Source organism: Asparagus officinalis, chromosome 4 (genome assembly GCF_001876935.1).
Source record: "Asparagus officinalis chromosome 4, Aspof.V1, whole genome shotgun sequence".
NCBI classification, from domain to species: Eukaryota; Viridiplantae; Streptophyta; class Magnoliopsida; order Asparagales; family Asparagaceae; genus Asparagus; species Asparagus officinalis.
In genome coordinates this window covers 22,009,051-22,022,951 of record NC_033797.1, presented here as the reverse complement: position 1 = coordinate 22,022,951, position 13,901 = coordinate 22,009,051, and the positions used below count along the sequence as shown (strand labels likewise).

Genomic DNA, 13,901 nt, shown 5'->3' with positions numbered 1-13,901 from the left:
TAATCCCTCATATCTTTAAAACAAAATGCTAAATGGGACGAACCTAACCCGTTTCCCAATTTCCATTACTCTATCTCTAGATAACCATTGTAATTTCTATCAAATTCTTCTGAAATCCTTCCGCTCTCTTTTGTAATCGCGTCTTTGCTATGATACGATGATCATCAATCGATACAGTATGTCGGCATCAATTCTTCCTCCTAACTGCAGATCCTCCTCCTGCTAGACTCTTGCAATGCTCTCAATACTAAGGATTGTTTAAACTTCCTCATACACTATTGTTTACCGTAAATATGAAAATGCGGCAGAAACCAATATCTAATTCTAATATGACACTTCTATTGGCTATATTTTATTTGTAGATATAATATATATGCATATTTGGTTTTGATGTCATAATATTTTTGGTAAAAATATCACACATATGTTTTACTTAGTCTTGCCCACAGTGACTAAAGTTATTAGATTTGCCCCAGTTTACTATCATATTATCTATGATGAAGAATTTTAGAAGCTTGGGGCGCATACTATAGTCATCATGCGCCTTTTTGTTTCATTCTCAAAATTAGGACATAATAATATTATAACGTTCAAAATGGCTTATCAAAGCGATAGATAAGAATTATACCGTAAACTTCGGGGGGGGGGGGGTTGTTGCTGCCAACAATCGTGGCGTAAACCAAATATTGGTGAAATGGGGTAATGTCTGTTGTCCCAAGCCTTGTGGTGGCCTTGGAATCATTAACCTAGAAATATTTAATTCTTTTTGCCAAGTGGCGATGGAAATGTTTATCTAGTGACAATCATGTTGGTTAGGTCCTTCAATCTATTTATCTCTACAACCATTCTAGCACACCACATAAAGGTAATTGCTTTAAATTTTAGAATGATGTCCTGACTATCAGCCAATCTTTTTTAGCTACAGTTAAATGACATCTAGGTAATGGTCAAAGGATTCAACTTTAGGGGACATATAGATTGGTGAGAATTCTCTTGCCAACCTATTTTCTCTGGCTTACACTCTTGCTTTCTCCAAGCAAGCTAATATTGAGTCCCATGGGATGTTTAGAGGTGACAACTGGTGTTGGAGACCTATTATCAAGAGATTGATAGGAGAGCAAGATCGTTTACAAGTTGATACTCTTGAATACATGTTATCTTCTTCTAATCTTTGCCCATCCTTGGAGTTGGAACAAGTGTCTTGGCCATTAGAGAATTCTGGGGTATTTTTTGCAAATCTTTGTATTCTATCACCTCTTATGATGGCACTTGTAGCCCATATTACTCGATTCTATGGAAAAGTATTTTCCCTAACAAAGTCGAGTTCTTCTTATGGCTCTTATCCAGGCACAAACTAAATACTAAGGATAGGCTCCTCATCAAAGATTGGACTAATGATCCTACTTGTTCCTTATGCCAACATGAACTAGAGACTAATGGACACCTCTTCTTACACTTCTCTTTTGCTAAGCAAGTTTGGGGCCTTTTTCTTCATAAGATTGGAGTCCTTTCATTGCCTCAACATTTTAAGTCAATGCCTTACTATCTGCTATGATGTATCTATTGAGTTTAAGGTTCGACAATTTTGGAGGTTTTGCTTTCCCACTATCTGTTGGTCTATGTAGAGAGCCCGTAACAACTTGATCTTTTCAGGAGAAGTTCCTCAAGCTTGTAAGTTGGCTTCCATGGTTGCTCATTCTCTCATTTTCTGGAAAGATTCTTCAACCACCAAAAAGAGACAGAAGCTGAAAGCTACTGTTTGTGAGAAGGATATCTCAGAGCTTCTTTCTTCCAGCGAGGATAACAATGATGCTGCGGCCAATCCTTAGCCAACTCTCTCTTCTCGTCTTTTTGGGGATGGATATAAACACTTATTCTGGCTAGTTTTATGTATATGTTAACTTGTGTTTGTTCATATTGTTGGGATTTTGTCTTTGATTCTTTGTGTAACTTCATGAGAATTAGATAGGGTTAGAGTTCTATCATCATGATTAGGAGTTTGGGTTCTATCATGATTAGGAGTTTGAGTTCTATCATGATTAGGAGTTTGAGTTTTATCATGATTAGGAGTTTGAATCCTATTCTAATTAGGAAGTTAGGCTAGAGATAGGGTTTTGGTTTCCCTATATATATTCTTCTATTGGTAGAGGAAAAACTATGAAGAAAAAGTAGAGATGTAGTAGATGAGAGAGAGAGGGGGTTTCGTAGTCTTTATCCGTGCAAAAGATTACAAGGAGTGGGCTTTGGAGAGAATATGAAAGTTGATTATGTATGTGAGGTTGAGAGATTGAGAGACGAGAGTTGAGTGGTTCCTCTTGTAGTTCTCCCTGATACGTAGTGAATTTCTCGTATTGTTGCCCCGTGAACGTAGGTCGAAGTTGGTCGACCGAACCACATAAATTTCGGTGTTCTTTTTCTTGATTGTGGTTGTTCTATCTTATTGATTGAGGTTGGCTTTCGAGTTGCGCATATCGTGGTAGGCGGTGAGACTGAAATTCCCCAACACATATGCCTTACTTCTTCTGTTTAATCCTCACTGATATCTACAAGTGCTTTCTTTTGCTCATCCCTTGTTGTGTAGAGTGACGACAAAGGTCCGCTCCTCTACCCTCTGGGGGTCTCCATCGAAATCGCTCCTAGATATTATCTGTATATACTACACTTTTTGAGATTTATAATATACTTTTGATAAGGCATCTTGCCCTATTTTTACCTCATAAAAAATATATAATCCCACTCCTTAGTCTCCAAGATAAAGGACTACTATGCATACTAATGGCCCATTATGTTTATTTATTATAAGATCAATTAGAGATTCATGCTCAGGTGTAGCTTCACATTAGGAAGAATTGAAAAGAGTACTTGTATAGAAAAACTTGGAGTCTGATCCAAACAAGTGTTGAATTAGTTTGGTTCACTTAGCCAAGCACTATTGCTATAATTTGGTTTTCACCCTACAAAAGTGAGGTTTTCACTACCTTATATATCATAAAACATAGAGGCTTATTTATGCCGTTGACTTTAACGGAGAAAGAGATGCGCATGCAAACAAAGTGACAGCCAAGAAGTCAGAGGACACATCTGAAGATAAGTTTCACTTAGTAATGGCTTGATTTTGATCTTTTAATAAATATCTTTATAAGTTAATACCATTGAGTTGAGCTTAAATACTACCCTTAAAAAAAGAGTTCTATCAGTATAAAACTAAATGTTTTTCTTTTAATCCAGAAACCACCTTAAAAATAGTGTCATTATGCAGAAAATATTTTCTATTTTCAATTTATATCTAAACCACCTTTAAAGCGTGTTTTTTTCAATCAATCACCTCCAAGTCAAAGTTTCACTGAAAACACAAATGTATCCTAAAAACTCACATTGCAGACATGTGACTTACTTTGTTAATATTTAGATCTAGTTAGGATACAAATCATGTACTTTCAACGTGCATTTTTTAGCTTATTTTCAGGTTTTGTGTGAAAATTTGACTTGGAGGTGATTAGAACAAAACTCATTTTAAAAGTGGTTTACATATACATTGAAAATAAAAGATAGTTTGTAGAGTGGTGTTAGGGGCACACCCCAAACCACACCTCCCCTCTCATTCGCTACAGTACTCCGGGCCCCACATGCGTTTTTAAATTTTAAAAACTCATGTGGAGCCCGGAGTACTGTAGCAAATGAGAGGGGGAGGTGTGGTTGGAGGTGTGACTTGGGATGTGCCCCTAACATTTCTATAGTTTGTAAGTGTACAATGGCCCCACTTTTATGGTGGTTTCCAGGAAAAAAGACAACCAAAAACTGAAAGGTAGTATTAGTCAATACTTATATTCACTATTGATGTTCGTTTACGCAATCGATGAGCCGTATCGTCACAGTTTAGAAATTTTTTGACAACCTAACCCAGATATCATTATCAAGTTCACGTAATAGTTCATCTTTGAAGAATATTTACCCAAGTCTTTTGCTACGAGACCGCTGTTGCTATCTTATCATCTCGTCCCTTATACTATATAGCTAGGTTCATTTACTAAGTACAGAGATTCGACCACGAGGCTTTACGACAATTATAATTACATGTAGAAGTGTTGTGCGCGGCGCGGAAGCGGTCGAATCACACAATCCAAACAAGAGAGATCACAACCAAATAAACAAGCACAATCACCAAATAACACAAGAGATTTAAGTGGTTCGGCAAGTTGCATACGTCCACGGGGCAAGGAGGGGGGGAGTTCTTACTATAAGAAATCAGAGAATACAAGTAGAGTTACAAATCTCTCAGATCAAATCCTAAAACAAAGCTCTAGATCTCTCACAACTCTCACACAATTGGATGCAACAATTCTCTCTTCAAGACTGCTCAAAATCGTCCTTGAGATTACCCTAAACAATCAGGTTTTGAGTTATATATAACTTAGAAACGAATCAGGTCAAAATCCAAAAGGCCCAGCCTAGAAAACATCGACGGTCGACCGAATCACAAACCCGAGAGTTAATTCACTTACAGTCATCCGCGGTCGACCGCGGCGGTCGACTCGTGCACGTTCGCGGCCCCCCCCCCCCCCCCCCCGCCAGTCTGCCTGGCAGATTTCTTTGCTGTTTTCCTGTAATTCTTCAAGAAGGACTTCATTGGCTTCAATAGTACTCTCTTATTGGCTATTCTAAAAATATTTTGTTTGATGAAGGTCATGACATTAAACAATAATCAAACTGTCAATTGTTCTGATCTACAAGTTACAACACCCTGAAATACAAGTAAAATGTTCATTTATTCACATAAAAAAACCACAGTGGACGGTAGCTCAAATTTTTTACAGTTACACATCTTGTGTTCATATACATCAATAAATTACATCATTATGTTCATATATATATATATCAATAATGTTCATATAATCAATAAATTACATCATTGTTTACATTCAAATCACCACTAATCTCACCCATGGAAAAAAGATCAAACAATTCACCTCCCTGTAACTGACTTTCATTCTGGAACTGCAGCTGGAGCTCCCCATAAACATTACTATCTAGGAAACCATGAAGAAAATCACCACCAGATTGCCCGTGCACGGGAAAAATTCCCTCTTGAAACCCTTGATTGGTTTGTGGATTTGAATCCCACTGGCAACTCGAAGCACCAAGGGCATGATCAGTAGACAGCCAGTCAGCAAATATAATCTTCGGCAATGCAGAGGTTTGAGATGTCCCTTTTGATAAGCCCTGGTCAGTATTGACCGAAACTGACCGACCCGAGTCCACAGATTCAGAAGCTGTTATCTGGTTAATATTTTGGTTTGTCGAGTCTTTAGATTTTGATGATGATGCATGAGGATTGACTCTCTTTTTGAGATAGGAGTTCCAGTAATTTTTCACTTCGTTGTCGGTTCTCCCTGGCAAATGCATTGCTATTTGTGACCATCTGATAGAATGAGAGCATAATGATTCAAGTTAGTTTCCATGTTTCTTTCTGAAAAAGTGAAGTCTCATTGAAAAATGACGATTTTAAACTAGAATCGATATGAAGCTCCCATCTGAAATTTAAACTAGAATATTGTTTAACATTCATTTCTTTTTCCTCCAAAAAAAAAATCATTTTTTCACAAAAAGAAAACATTCCCTTTTTTTTTCAAATCTTTCATCATCATTTGGCCATCTGCATATATAAATCACGGGCTTCTGTAGGCCAATAAAGTCAACGAGACATATTTTACGCCTGTCTTGTTTATTGATCATACTTAAAATAAAACCTTAACCTTAATCTGTTTGCTAAATATATGAGCACAAGAAAAGCAGTTTGCAAGAAGTTTGATTGGACAAACTCACTAGACCTTTTTTTTTTTGGCAAGAAGTTTGATTGGACAAACTCACTAGACTTTTTTGCTAATCAAAATACCGTAGCATGTCCACATGTTAGCGATCCATTAGTTTCTAGTTATTCATTTGGACAAGAAAAATATAAGGAATCTGAGCCCGTACAATGGAAATCTTAGCAGAAAAAACTATGAATTTGGTAAACTCTTTAAATCATGAAGAAAACTTGTGTCCTAATACAATAGACAATTGCAAAGTCTAACATGTATCAGTAAGTTAATGAAATAAAATCTCAGACTATGATCTGCATCAAATAGTTTAATGTGCAGACAGCTAAGCTTATGAATCAATCAATGATCAATCAAGTTGGAAGAATTTATTGATAACAAAATAAGTACATGTTTATCCTCATTAAGGAAGCAAAGTGGGAGCCCAGCTTTCTTTAGAATAAAAGACAGGAATGTCCTAAGGAAATTTTTTAGTCATAACATATGCCAAATGGACTTTGAGTGTCAAATTTGAATAATTCACTTCAGAATGTATTTTAGTTTGTATAACTCTAAAATTCTTTGCTGACACTCAGCTCATAATTTCTGTCAATATCAGAAATTAAATATATTAATTTTACCTATGATGGAGGTCGAAAAATATAAAAGATTGGGGTGCTCACTTGTTTCCTAGCGTAACATGAAGTTTCATAACTATTTCCTCCTCGTCGTGAGAAAACATTCCTCGCTTCAGTCCTGGCCTCAAGTAATTAATCCACCTTAATCTGCAGCTCTTTCCATTTCTCTGCAAGCCTAGAAAACACATCACATACAATTAAAAGATAAATTTATCAGAGAGATATTGAATTTTTGAGTCAAAATTGAAGAATATCATGAAAACCTGGCCAGCTATGAATATAGTCATTATTTTATCAGCTAATTTGACTCAGTCCCAATTGTTTCAGACTGTTGTGAAGTAGTTTTAGTAAGATGAAGTGTAGCCATTTGTAATCCTAGTTCTATTCTATGCATTGATTTCTTACAATTTGTGAACTTAGTAACTAGAAAAGCCTTCCATTGGAAAAAGACAGAAATATTATTGACAAGGATTGATCGTGCTCAATATGAACCTATGCAAATTCCTTAAAGGGAGAACAATCTATATTTATATTTTACGGATTAAGGCCACTATCATCATAGTCATCATCCATATATTTTCCTTTAAAATAAATATGGCCATAAACCATGATACTAACGTGAGAAAGTTACATTGTAGGATTGACCACAATTTTAGTGACCAGCTCTTAATTCTTACCCTGACATCATCCCTCTTCAGTGAAGACGAGAATTGGAATGAAACAGACTGCCATGATAACTAGAAGATGAACGGTACAAAACTCATACACAAAAGATTTGCTATAGAAAAAAGCCCATAAAAGCCAAATTTGGAAGCTACATCGCTAATGAAGTCTATGAGCAAATCAAATCCACAATATATAATGGATGATCAAAGGACTGATAAGTTCAGGAATTTCAGTACGATGCACATTGTAATTTGTGATCGAGTTTTGTGCAGCGAACTTACCAGCATTAACCGGAACTGAGCTCCAGCATCCATGGCCATGCTTGAGAACATAATTTCTAAGCCTTTGATCTTCTTCAGGTGACCAAAGCCCCTTCCTATAATTCACTTTTGGTTTCTCGCAAGTCCTACACCCCATTGTCCCTTACTCTTGCAGTGCTTACAAACAAAACTTGAGATGAACTAGAAAGACACATGCTTTAGAATTTAAAGGGACCATCTAGTCCTAAAAAGGACTAATTAAATTGTCATGTGGAATTAAACTGACTGAATAAAAGATTCAATTGGTTGTGACGTTTGAATATGTCAGCTCTGGCTTCCCAGCAGCCTTACCTCATATTGGTCGGCAAACGGAGGTGGGACCTGTAAAGATTCTTAATCGACCAGTTATAATTCTTAAAGGAATTAGTTGTCAGTATAAAAGCTTGGAATAATATGTTAATCATTGTGGGGGCATCCAGCTCTTCATTATGCCAAAAGTTCAGCTCCATATATCCATGGCTTGTTCCAAAACCATAGGCTTGGCATGAGGTGTGATCATTCTTGAGGACATTTAAAAAGGACCCAAGCGCTTAGTTTTGAAGTAGTTTGAAGTTTGTTTTTTCAAATTTCTTCCACCTAACCCTTTGTACTTTATCCGTTTCATTTTTCTTTCTCCTGTCATGCGCTTCGTTCTAACACGAAAGTGGTTTTAAACTATTATTATAAGACTTCATTTTCAGATCTTTTGATGATATCCAGAAAATGACACTTGTTCTACTCATCGTTTTCATCGTCTTGGAGCTTTCTAATCTTTTGTTACCATGGCTTCAATAAAGATCAACTCACGTATATTCTAGATTCTGCTCATTTTCCCCGCCAGCTTTTACAAAGAAATAACATAGTCGGTTAAAATCTGGTCTTATGGATCACGTGTTTTAGTTTGAAAAGCCACCGGGTTGATATTATGTCTAAATCCTCCAAATAGTTTCAACTGCTTGTGGATTTCTTTCAGATTAGGTGGGAAAATTCAATTGCTCTTAAAGCGAGAAGAAAACATGAGAGCAAAACCTCTCAGCAAGTCTAAGTCTGAAAAAACTCGTATTTAATTACAGAACATGTAATCAAACTATATAAAGTTTACGATTCGGGTGTTGCATATTCTTCGTGGAGGTTCACAGAACCTTACGAAATCTTCTGAAGATTGTCATAATCTCAAACTAAATTTAAATTTGATTCGAGAAATGAAGCATAAGGTTAATTATCACTTTTTGGTGACCAAGTTGCTTGTTTTCTGTAAGCAAGCCAACTTGAGTATTGATATCACTGGAACGTGCTTAATTATATAACATGCCAACTGGGTACAAGTGATTTATAATCACACATTATTTCTGGCTAATTCACATTTCTTGGCTTCCAGTTACTAAAGAAACGTATTTTATCCTTGCAGACAACTATGGCTTAAATGCTCGTTGTACCTCTGCTATCTTCACAAGCAAATCGATCTTCTGAATTTTTAAAATATTTTGTTACTTGTTTAATGACTAAGTCAATTATGAAACATTATTTTAAATGTCTTATTCATTCTATTAGTGCAAAGCTATTCTATAAAGCTGTACAAATGATTTATAATCACACATTATTTCTGGCTAATTCAGATTTCTTAGCTTAAGAAACATATTTTTGCCTTGCTGACGACTATTATGCTTATTCTATCTCATCTATCGACTTCACAAGCAATCTTCTGAACGTTTTTCAATATTTTTGTACTTGTTTAGTGGCTAAATCATTAGTAAAACATTATTTCAAAAGTCTTAATCATTCTATGAGTGCAAAATTATTTAATAAAGCTGTACTTTGTCTCAAAAAATAGGAGCAAAATCCAATCAATAGGGAACACACAAATTTCAACTTCGTGCTTGAGAATTTTATAGAAATGGCATATATTGACTTGATTTTATGTACTTATAAAAAGATACATTTTCTTGACAATTTATGCAAACTTGTACTGTCAATTGAAATGCTTTGCAGGAAAGAATAGAATAAATGACTGCTTAGTCTAGTTCCTTTTGAAAAGATAATTATAGGGCATCTTTGCTCGTAAGAGGATTATTTGAATAAATTGTCGTTTAACTAATTCTTTTGACATGAAAACCATATACAAACTTGAGGACCAACTGTTGAGAAGGTGTGGATAGCCTTCTCACCTACCTTGCTACAATGTTCACATAGCCCCAAAAAGTGTTCATCTATCCCTGCTACAGTGTTTACCTACCCCAAATACTGTTCACCTACTCCTGCTACAGTGTTCACCTACCCCAAATAGTGTTCACCTACCCACATGAGAAAACTTATAAATACCCCTAAGTTTGATTTGTAAAGCATCTCAGTAGCAGAGAGAGAAAAAGAAAGATACAAATATAAGTAATATCATTAAGAGATCTTGAGAGAAAGTTTGTGAGAATTCTTGAAGAGTATCTTGATCAAGAAAGGGTGTTCTCTTTTATCTTTTTCCTTTGTAACCTCGAAAGTAATATAATGTACCGTTTGACAAAGGGTTAAGTGAGGGATTAATGAGACTTAACCCCTTCTTAACCCGTCAAACATAAAAAATTTATACAAAAATTAAAGTGAGTTAACCCTCTATAATTTACCAAACATAAAAAATATAGAAGAGTTAAGGTAACCTCTCTAGAGTGATTAAAATGAGTTAACCTCTCCAAATGAGGGGTTTACTAATACTCCTATTTAGAAGGATTAAGAGTTAACCCTCCTAATTATAAAAAAAATAGTCAAAATTATTGTTATTCCCAAATACTAAAACTGATCATAAGGGCTAAAATAAAACTTATTTAACGGGTTAATAATTTTATTCCCAAATACTAAAACTGATCATAAGGGCTAAAATAAAACTTATTTAACGGGTTAATAATTTAGTCATTCAGATTATCGAATGGGCTAAGTAAAAATAAAACTTATTTAACGGGTTAATAATTTAGTCATTCAGATTATCGAATGGGCTAAGTACATTAATTCTTCTATTTAACCTCTCTTCCTTAACCCTTTGCCAAACGGGGCCTAAAGGAATTGGACGTCGTCGTTGCACCGTGAAGTAGCTCCGTAAGAGTGAACAACGTTATATCTGTGAGTACTGTGATTGAATTAGTGTTTGCTGGTTTTATTATGTGATTTCAATATCGTTTGGATGTGTTTTGCGTCTCTGTTTGAGGCGTTCTTGTTGGTGTGTACCCTAACACCAACAACAGCCTAATTTATGCATTTCTAACTGATAACCATAACTTTATTCACTTTCAAAGTCCCACTCGATGCATTTGGATAATTATTTTTTCTATAAAAGTGAATAAGGTAACGGGGAAAAAAGAGGTTGAATAGCTTACCAGAGACAACTGTCGCAGAATATCTGATAACTGAAATTCTTCACCTCATAGCCAATACCAAATGTATATAGTAGCATTGGTTTTAAAAACCGTGAATTCGTAGTGTATTCAAATATTTTAAACATCCAGTACAGAAGGCTGTTGATAAATATATATTTACTGAAAGCTCCTTCGAGGGTGAAGGGTTAAATACCTTGAAGTGAATCGACGAACTACGTAAACCAACGGAATTTCAGAATAACAAAGACACGAACTGATCGGGAACCTCGTATCGTTCACAAACGGCGAAATACCTTTCGTGTCTCATTTATTCAACTGATGATATAATCATTGGAGCTTATAGAACTCCTCGTCGGCTTTCCAGCACACTTTGAATCGCTCAAATCCGAGTTCGGATGAAGAAGTTACGGCGGAAACGGACGAATGTGCAAAAAAACAGCGTCTCAGCCTGAATTGAGACACCCCGAGGTGTCTCGGCCTTGGGTGTCTCGGCCCAAGTTGAGACACCCAAGGGTGTCTCCAACCTGATTTCGTCCCGTGCCTATAAATACAAGCCTCAGAGCCTCATTTTTTCAGATCTGGATTTTTGGAGAATTGGCGAAGCCCTGTCGGATCGAAGATTGATCGAGTTCTTTAACACAGGAGAGAAAGCTTCTTCAGATCTACACCGCCCGCATCCGATCCTTAGGATTATCCCGTTGTGATAATTCTAAGAAGAGCAATTATCTCGTCGTTGTCGAGATAAGCGCTTCTGCTTCTAGATTCCCTCGCGAATCGACGGAGTTCTGGATCTGATCTGACTGTCAGGTAGTCCACGGATATCGACATCCCCGTCACCGGCTAAAGACCCACGCAAGCAAGAAACGACGAACGGATCTTGCGTTATTTTCGAAAAGTTGTAATCTTTCATTTTTTTATTGAATATTTTGAATTCTTTGTAAGCAATCCATATTATAATAAATTCTACAATGAAGGTAACTTTCTCCGAAAACAATAAAGTAGGAGAGAGAGTGTGAGTTGGTGGGGATTTTTGCCTACTTTATAAGAAGGGTGGGGATTGTGCCACATAGGCGACAAGGAGAGAAATCTCATCCTATGACAAGGATACCCATTTAATTCTCATATTATACATATATATATATATATATATATATATAATATATATGAGCATTAATGGGTATCTTATCATACGAGGGGATTTCTCGCATGACGTCTCTAAATCACATGAATTGAGCGACTATTATAGGATGATCCGCTCCGGGGTTGAACTGATCTACAGATTCTAAAACCCCAACACACCAAGTTTGGGTGAAATCCGTCGTTCGTTTTGACCTCCATCGAGCCATGTGAAAAGTTCTATTCATTCAAAACCGTTTAAAATTGATACGAGTGGATGAAGGGCTCAAACGACGACGGGGCTTCACCCCAAACTGCGTGTGTTGGGCTTTGAATATGTAGATCAAGTTCAAACGGAGCGATCATTCCACAATGCTCGCTCAATCATGTGATTTTAGAGCGTCAGGAGGAAATCCCCTCCTATGACAAGGATACCATTAATATATATATATATATATTATATATATGGGTTATCCTTGTCTAGGGAGGGGATTTCTCCTTGACGCCTTCTTAAATCACATGATGGCGAACAATTGTGGATGATCGCCTCCATTTGCAACTTGGATCTACATATTCTAAAACCCCAACACACAGTTTGGGGTGGAACCCGTCCGTCGTTGTGGACCCTTCATCCACTCGTATCAATCTTAACGGTTCTTGAATGAATAGAACTTTTCACATGGCCCTCGATGGTAGCCGGTCAAACGACTACGGATTCACCCCAACTTCGGTTTGTGGGGTTTAGAATATGCTAGATCAAGTTCAACGGAGCGGATCATCCATAATTACTCGCTCAATCATGGCTTGATTGTAGAGGCGTCAAGAAGGATAATCCCCTCCTATGACAAGGATACCCATTAATCTCTCTCTACTCTCTCTCTCTCTCTCTCTCTCTCTCTATATATATATATATATATACTGATATATATATATATATATATAATATATATATACTATATATATATATATATATATATATATATATATATATATATATATATATATATGCATAATAACACCTGCGATTTTCACGGTAAAAGAGCTACACAGATAAAAAGAAATGCTTATATGTCTTCGTGCAGTATTTTAGATAATTATTGCTGCCTCTGTGGAAGCAAATTTAAACAGCTCATGTGTCTGCCCCACAGCGCTTCACCGACATCAATCAAACTTCTATGAACCGGATAGTGACGTTCATCGTCGTTTCTTAGCACTGAGCTGTTCGTGGAGACCTATAGGCAATTTTCGATGCCTACAGATACCCCCTCCAAAGCGTTCCAGACTCGTTTCTTTTATAGAAGAGGCTGGAATACTTTGGATATGATTAGTCCAGCCTTTGATCGGTGTACAGGACCTGTGATTAGCTTTAATTCTTGACTCCTTCGATTTTCAATCCATTCGATGCTTTGACGAATAGCTGAAGTTCTTTCGGCGCCGCGTTTATCGCCTGGCCGTCGTCGAAGTCTCAAATCTAAAACTGATGAGTTGAGTTTGGCTCGTGTCGTCGAGTTGACTTTGGACTGACTACCTCCGTCATGATATATTGACTCGCGTTGACTTTTTAATCGCAACGCGTTGACCTAGGGTTTCGAACGTCGCACGTTGACTTTTTGATCGCAACGCGTTGACTGGCATTGACCTAGGGTTACGCGTTGACCGGCGTTGACCTTAGGGTTTCGAACGTCGAATGCTGACTTTTGATCGCAACGCGTTGACTGGCGTTGACCTAGGGTTACGCGTTGACCGACATTGACCTTAGGGTTTCGAATGTCGTACGTTGACTTTTTGATCACAACGTGTTGACTGGCGTTGACCTAGGGTTACGCGTTGACCGGCATTGACCTTAGGGTTTTGAACGTCGTACGTTGACTTTTTAATCACAACGCGTTGACTGGTGTTGACCTAGGATTACGCGTTGACCGACGTTGACCCTAGGGTTTTGAATCGTTCGGTGTTGATTAGTGTTGATTTTGTCGAAACATCCGACAACCGACGAAAATGGGCGAAATCGGGCTTGAAAACCACAAT

At 37.0% G+C, this 13,901-nt stretch overlaps 1 protein-coding gene across 1 annotated transcript; it reads right to left on the bottom strand.

The window, feature by feature from the left end:
- LOC109839784 (transcription factor LAF1-like) lies at positions 4,835-7,533 on the bottom strand. Its single transcript, XM_020408284.1, has 3 exons — positions 7,384-7,533; positions 6,482-6,611; positions 4,835-5,419 (listed from the first exon to the last, which is right to left on the bottom strand). The coding sequence occupies exons 1-3, from the start codon at positions 7,517-7,519 to the stop codon at positions 4,894-4,896; spliced, it is 792 nt and encodes a 263-aa protein (XP_020263873.1). The 5' UTR covers positions 7,520-7,533; the 3' UTR covers positions 4,835-4,893.